General features: G+C 32.1%; 1 protein-coding gene across 1 annotated transcript; it reads left to right on the forward strand.

The window, feature by feature from the left end:
- The first annotated feature begins 570 nt into the window (after nt 1-570).
- On the forward strand, nt 571-7,888 carry LOC114333093 (uncharacterized). Its single transcript, XM_028282925.2, has 3 exons — nt 571-738; nt 6,359-6,532; nt 7,654-7,888. Exons 1-3 carry the CDS (start codon nt 693-695, stop codon nt 7,809-7,811), a joined length of 378 nt encoding a protein of 125 aa, XP_028138726.1. The 5' UTR covers nt 571-692; the 3' UTR covers nt 7,812-7,888.
- Nucleotides 7,889-8,097: the final 209 nt, after the last annotated feature.

Consider the following 8,097-nt stretch of genomic DNA (forward strand, 5'->3'; position numbering starts at 1 on the left):
ACAAGTGGAAGAAGACTTAAGAAGTATGGAAATTAGAAATATAGGAATGAAAATCAAAGAGAGGGAAGAATGGAGAAAGGTAGTGGCACCAGCGAAGTCACACCAGCAACTGTAAAACCTAGAATGGGATGATCCCCCACAAAAAGGATCTTCAAGTGAAAACAGCTTCAGCTTACTCGGGGGCGTATAGCTTTTATATATAATAGGCTAATTGTTTGGCATTTTTACTTTCTACTTTCATTTTCAATTTAGGAGGAATTTTTAACGGATTAATGTAAGAATACAATTATTTTGGGAATATCAGGTATTTGAAAAAGGAATCAACGAACAAATTCGTTTTGAAAACGTATTATGTGAATTTAAACTGACTTTGATCATCACACTTCACAGCTATGTACAACCTTGAACAGCACGGGACAGAAAAAATTTTTCTATTATTGTAGCCACCAAACTTGATCTGATAAGAAAAATCACCTTACTTTTCACTCGTTGAAGATAATAATCTTAAATTAATTTTTTACAAGGTCAAAATACTATCGGCTTAATGGGTAACTATATAATATTAATAATACGTATCTAAAAATGCATCAAATGGATAATTTTTTATCATAGTTACGTATATTGATAAACACATTATCTTATTTTATATAAATTCTGTATCTTTCATTTTGGCTTACAGTGTGTCTACAAATATGGCTAAAATAGTGACTGTTTTGTTTACCATTGGGGCTGTTGCAGGCAAGTAAATATGTTAACTTTTTATATATTATCTATATCAGTCAAAAACCATTGTTTTGACGAAGTTTAGGCAAGCTCAAACTGGCCATTGTAAAGTGAGATGGGTTCTGATTCTTCCTGATGTTAGAAAACTTATTCGTAACTAAATTATTCATAACATTTTACGCTCCCATACCTCCAGTTTATTTTCTATCACTTTTGTTTAAGTCCAGTTTTCTCTTACTTTGGGCTAATTAGCGAAATACAAGGAAAAGTTATTTACCAGCAATTTTATTGCTGGAATCGAATCTTATGATTGTGTATATTAATAATATAGATATGCAAAGTCCGCAGATAGTGTGCTACTTTTTTTATAAACAACATGACGCCCGAAAATCGTTTTTTTTTAATTTTTGCTCTATAACTCCAAAGATTTTAACTTTACACCAAAAACACTCAAATAAAAATTCACCGTAATTAAATTCTGCATAGAGACGTGTTTTTCCCGATTTACTTCGACGAAAATTTTTCCCGGAGAATGCGGGTTTTTCCAACAAAATTTTTAATTTTCAACTAAAATTTTAGATAAGTATTTGTTTATCAGTAATCAAATAACTCGGTAATGTAAAAGCTCTTTTCGTATAGATTATAATTTCAGAAGCCGATGGAAATTGAATGAACAATTTAGAAACAATTGAATTGTTAATTAAAAATTTACGGTCACTATAATAACCACAACAATTATGATACATAAGAATAACTATGATTTTTGTATAAAGAGACACTGTATGCATCTTTACGAAATTGAAATTGGATCATTTAAGCGGCCTCAGGAATATTTTAAAATTATAAACAATTTTTTGGCTTATAATCAAATAGAATATCTCGGGAAATATTAAAGTAAATTAAATCATGAAAACGGTATTGGAAAAAAGCGGGAGGGCGCTTCTTTTAAAAGAAAAAACGTTTAATTGTAATGATTGGTTTTTGCGATACAACCGGTCAAAATTGACCCGCGTTTACGGCAAAGATATAAATAATAGGATCATAATTTTCGAACCGTCACCTTTTTCTTTTTGTCCTCTTTCTCTACACCAATATTCATATCTTTAAAGTACTCATAACATATATTATTATAATAAAAACTATCGATATTACGAGTGAAAATTGCCAAAAATAGCAAAATTCCAATAAAAAATTAGGTTGGAAAAAAAGTCATCTCAAAGTTCAAAATCGGTATACGTTAAAAAAATGCATTTTCTCGGCTCCCCATGGAGCAATTTCCTTCATTCTTTTTTTGTTCTCAAGTAACTCGAGTAGAGCCATCGAACTAACGCATTATTAAATGTCAAAGTTGCTTTTGTTTTGTTATAATAGATTAATTTATTTATATTAAAAGAAGACTACATATTTTTTCGAGTTGTAGACTTATTTTAAATAAACTTACTACAAGTGTATCTTTTAACGTTAAAAACACAAATACTCGCATTTGAAAGCTGTATAATAATTTAAACAATCTTTATTTAAACAAATTTAAAACTTTTGTTATAATAGATAAATTAATTTATTATAACAAAACAAAAGCAACTTTGACATTTAGTAATTTGTTAGTTAGATGGCTCTAGTCGAGTTACTTGGGAACAAAAAAAGAATGAAGAAAATTGCTCCATGGGAAGCCGAGCAAATGTATTTTTTTAATGTATACCGATTTTGAACTTTGAGATTACATTTTCTCCAACCTAATTTTTTATTAGAATTTTGCTATTTTTGGCAATTTTCACTCGTATTATCGATAGTTTTTATTATAATAATATATGTTATGAGTAGTCTAAAAATATGAAAATTGGTGTGGAGAAAGGGGACAAAAATAAAAAGGTGATGGTTCGAAAATTATGACAGTATTTTTTATATCTTTGCCGTAAATGCCGGTAACATTTGACCGGTTGTATCTCAGGAACCACTCATCACAATGAAACGTTTTTCTTTTAAAAGAAGCGTCCTGCGAATTTTTTTCAAATACCGATTTAATAATTTAATTTAAAATAATATTTCTCGAGATATTTTATTTGTTTATAAGCCAAAAAATTGTTTATAATTTTAAAATATTCCTGAGGCCGATTAAATAGTTTAATTTCAATTCTGTAAAGTACAGTAGATAGGTACAGTGTCGTCTTATACAAGAATCATAGCTCTTCTTATATTTCGTAATTATTGTGGTTATTATAGCGACCGTAAATTTCTAATTACCAATTCAATTGTTGCTAAACTGTTCATTCAATTTCCATCAGCTTCTGTAATTATAATCTATACGACAAGAGCTTTTATATTACCAAGTAATTTAATTATTGATAAACAATTACTTATCTAAAATTTTAGTTGAAAATTAAAGATTTTGTTGGAAAACCCGCATTTTCCGGGGAATATTCTCGTCAAAATAAATCGGGAAAAACACGTCTCTATGCAAAATTTAATTACGGTGAATTTTTTATTTGACTTTTTTTGATGTAAAGTTAAAATCTTTGGAGTTATAGAGCAAAAATTGAAAAAAACACGATTTTCGGGCGCCATTTTGTTTATAAAAAAAGTAGCACACTATCTGCGGACTTTGCATACCTATATTATTAATATATATAATCATAAGATTCGATTCCAGCAATAAAATTGCTGGTAAATAACTTTTCCCAAAAATGGCCTATTCTCCGATAATCTGCCCAGACTATCTGGCAAAAATTGTTTGGTCTCACTCTAATTTTATTGCAAACGATAGACCTTGAAGCCGGATTTATCTTAGGACGGGTCGTGTGCTAAACTAGCCATGGACAGCGCACGTCCCCGTTGTAGTTCCGTCCCGTTGTACTATAAACTAGCCAATATCTTTCACTTCACACGATTCTTCAACGTGGCCGGCAAGACAGCCGTGCCATCTACGTCCCGTGACGTTTCCTATTAAAATAAGTCAGACTGAAATCATCCGGATTCTAGCGTCTCTTTGATCATATCGTTGTTTTATTTCGTCTTTATCTCATCGCTCCACTTTAAAGATTTGCACTTTTTCTACGATCCAGGATTAAAGCACCCTAATCCATTTACTCTACGTTTTACTTTTAGGTTGCCCCTTTAAAATATTTCTACCCCAATTTTCTTCTTCTTGTTTTTTTAATAGAACTGTCCTGTTTCTTCTCTTACAGTGACTGCTGCGATCCGGAGCTCCAGCTCTTGTTTTTTGGGTATTCCTATTGGTCGCTTGGTGTTAAGTTTCTGTGCCCATTTAGCCATACGTACCAGGTGTCCCAATAAGAATGGCTCTCGACCATATATCAGGAACCGTTTATAGTACAGCTTTGAGAAAAAAATATTTATAACAAAAGTTGCCTCGGGAAAAGCCTGGAAATTATTTTCATAATTGTAGGTCCACCGCTAGAAGGCGTAATTGAATATCAAAAATTAAAAAAATCAAAATTTTACAAAACTTACCTAATGAAAGGGTACTGGAAATCCAATCATCGTATTCTTCATAAAATTCTGAGCATATTTGATTTCACAAGTTTAAGTGTACCTTTGTAAATAAGAGGCGGGGGTGAGTGGGAACCTTATTATGAAAAAATGGCTGTAAGTCCGGTTCTGCTAAATCGAATTTTGCATTCTTGGTTTTGTTGAAAACAGCTCTTTTTCGTCAATAAAAGTGTACTATTTTCGAAATAGCCTAATAAGCAATATGCAAGCTAGGAGGCGTTATTTAATTATTTTTAGAAATCTAGTTTTCTTTGGAAAATATTAAATACAAGTATGCATTTTTAATCCTGTATTACAAAATAAGACCAAATTAGCAACATAATACCGAAAACCGCATGTCGATACGTTTTTTTTTATCTCGAGATACCTTAAGAAATGTGTAGATTTTGAACATAACAGTTACTGTCAATACTGTCACCGGTAAACAAGGTTAAGGAAAAGTAGTCTGCTATGGAAAAACAAATAAACATTTTCCAGATGTAAACGTATTTAACTAATTAAAACAACAATAAGACAAACAACCCTATCAAATAAAACAAAGAAATAAAAGCAACTACTTACTTAGTCTTAGTCACTGCCTAAATGTTCAAATTGTTGCCCATCATTTTCGATGCAAGCATTTACTCTTTCAAGAGTAGATTGAATAGCAACAGATTTAACTGTTTTAGACTTTTATTTATGGGGACGGATTAAAGACCTTGTTTTTGCCGCTAGGCCCACAACTCGAGAAGACAGGATCTAGAGAATACGAAACCCAATTCAAAGCATTGCGAAAGCAGAAATTGAGATTTCTTTTTAATCTACTCTTGAAAGAGTAAATGCTTTCATCGAAAATGATGGGCAACAATTTGGACATTTAGGTCGTCACTTAGTAAGTAGTTGCTTTTATTTCTTTGTTGTATTTTATAGTGTTGTTTGTCTTATTGTTGTTTTACTTAATTCTATACGTTTACATCTCGAAAATGTTTATTTGTTTTTTCCATAGCACACTACTTTTCCTTAACTTCGTTTACCGGTGACATTAACCGTTGTTTAAAATTTACACGTTTCTTAAGATATCTCGAGATAGAAAAAAGATATCGACATGCGGTTTTCAGTATTATGTTGCTAATTTGGTAGAATTTTGTAATACAGGATTAAAAATGCATACTTGTATTTAATGTTTTCCAAAGAAAACTAGATTTCTGAAAATAATTAAATAACGCCTACTAGCTGGCACATTACTTATTAGGCTATTTCTAAAATAAGACTCTTACATGGACGAAAAATAGCTGTTTTCAACAAGACCAAGTATGCAAAATTTTATTAAGCAGAATCGGTCTTACAGCCATTTTTTCATAAGAAGGTTCCCACTCAACCCCACCTCTTATTTACAATGGTAGACTTAAACTTGTGAAATAAAATATCCGCAGAATTTTATGAAGAATACGATGATTGGATTTCCAGTGCCTTTCACTAGGTAAATTTTGTAAAATTTTGATTTTTTAATTTTTGATATTCAATTAGAGGTGGAGCTACTATTATAAAAATAATTTTCAGGCTTTTCCCGAGGCAACTTTTGTTATAAATATTTTTTTCTCAAAACTGTACTCTAAACGGTTCCTGAGATATGGCCGAGAGCCATTCTTATTGGGACACCTGGTACATGGTCCATTCTATCTACGTAGTCTCTCCAATTAGCGTCGTCGTGCTCTTATCCATCTCACTACGTCTAAAACGCCTAGCTCTCTCAATGTGTTCGTTTCGTATCCTATCTCTGAGTGTGATACTTCTTATGGATATTAGGGTTTTCATCTCTGTTGTTCAGCTTTGTATCAGCTACGTATGTCAGTACGGGTCTAACACATGTCTTATAAATGCGAACTTTGCTTTTCGTGTTCATATATTTATTCCGCCAGATGATATCCATCCAAAATCAGCTATTCCTACTGCTTTCGTTGCCTGCTGTTTTGTTTCTTGCCACAGATACCTGTATCACAACCAGGTATCTACAATCCATTACCTGGTCGATTATATGATCGTCCACTACTAATTTACATTAAGTTGTGTTTTTGGATATTACCATCGATTCCATGCTACTTGGTATTCGATAACCCAATCAAAATATGTAATATAATTTATATTTCAGTTTTGTCGGCTGCAAAAAAAGAACCTACAGAATGTTATCACTGTTCACTTATTGATGGAACCCGTTGCAATGACCCAGATCTATCTAAAATTACAAAACAAAGTTGCTCAGATATACCCACAAACAAGAATACAACCTCAGACGTGGTATGCTATACTGTTACCGCTACCTGGTGTAAGTATATTTTAATTCTTTCTAAGTTGAAACGAATATTATGGAGTTTATGTGATCATCGCATCATATTATGTAGCTTCTTAAGAATCAATTATGTTAATCCATCAGTTAAGAAGAGACCAGAAGCATCAACAATTAATAGAGAAGAGAGTGTTTACCTACAACCTTATATAACAATTGATGAACCAAAAGAAAAGCGGCTACTGTAGCTATTTTTGAAGACAGTACCTCTATCACCTATATATCAAAGGAGTGACAACGCACTGAACCAATGTACCACCAATGATATCAATTTTTTTATTATATCAGATTCTCTGAGTACCTTAAATGGTGTCAAACAGATATATCCTACTCATGCCGGTATAGCCCAAATAAAAGATCATCTATAAAATGCCCAAACATGGTGCAAAAACGTAACACTACTATGGTTACCATCCCATGTGGGAACAGTGGACAATGAAGCTGCTGATAAAGCAACAACAGTCAATAACATGGAAATCTCCGCAGTACATGCAAAACAATAATAAAAACCTACCTTGAAATGGTAGGTGAAAATAAAAATGAAGCCAAACAGAACCAAAATTCAAAATTACCAAACCAGATATTATTTCTGCTTTAATACCATTCCCAGCTCAAATACATAACCCAATAGTCCTCAACAGATTACGGCTAGATCATACACAATTTACACATGGGTAGGTACATCATCTCCAAGGATGCTCAGCCAATTTTCTACAACTGTCAAATACCAATTTCAGTGCAACAGATAATACTAGACTTTCCAGTGTCCAGTGTACTTAAAAGCTCTAATAGTAAAATAATAAACTTTCTCAGAAACACTAAACTGTATAACAAACTGTAAGATTTCACAAAATATTTGCATTTTGTGAAATCTTATAATGTATGGGTAAAAAACTTTTTCTAAAATAAAAACCAACGGCCCCCCTAGGGGCTGTTGCGGTAAAAAATAATAAGAAATGTATTAAAATCTTATTTTATTGTTTAAATAAAAACAAAAACTAGTCGCATAACTTTTAACCGAGAAAAATCGAGGGTAAATGCCACGAAAGTTGTAAAGTATTGTTGTATCGTTTTTTAAATTTAATCAATTTTGTTTTTAGTGGGTCATCCGATAACCGAAAGAGGATGCTACTACACAGAGATGGAAGGAGAAGATGTTTGTTCGTATTTCTATAGAACGGAAGCTAATGTTCCCTTTACTTACGATTATACATGTAAATTGTGTTATGATGATCTCTGCAATGATAAGCCAAGATAACTTGTGTGATTTATCTGTCTCACTGTTGTAGTACTTAGATCTTTATTTTTATGAATAAAATCCAAGTTAATAATGAATTTATTATTCTTAATGGGAAATAAGCCACAATTTAACATAAAAATGATTTTATTGGCGTTTCGACTTTCAACTCGGACGTCGTCACTAAAATACAAAATATAGCTTCACAAAGAAATAGCTCCAGAACAATATTAATAATTAATATTGTAATTTGTTTTAATCCTTAACCCGGAACCTGCCACGTGGCTTTGCAAGGCGCCAACTGCCA

Source organism: Diabrotica virgifera, chromosome 2 (genome assembly GCF_917563875.1).
Source record: "Diabrotica virgifera virgifera chromosome 2, PGI_DIABVI_V3a".
NCBI classification, from domain to species: Eukaryota; Metazoa; Arthropoda; class Insecta; order Coleoptera; family Chrysomelidae; genus Diabrotica; species Diabrotica virgifera.

Excerpts from the sequence above, each read along its gene's own strand:
- LOC114333093 (XM_028282925.2), top strand. The coding sequence starts at position 693 with ATGGCTAAAATAGTGACTGTTTTGTTTACCATTGGGGCTGTTGCAG. Across the intron at positions 739-6,358 it reads TACCATTGGGGCTGTTGCAG|TTTTGTCGGCTGCAAAAAAA; the intron begins GCAAGTAAATAT and ends TTTATATTTCAG. Across the intron at positions 6,533-7,653 it reads TACTGTTACCGCTACCTGGT|TGGGTCATCCGATAACCGAA; the intron begins GTAAGTATATTT and ends TTTTGTTTTTAG.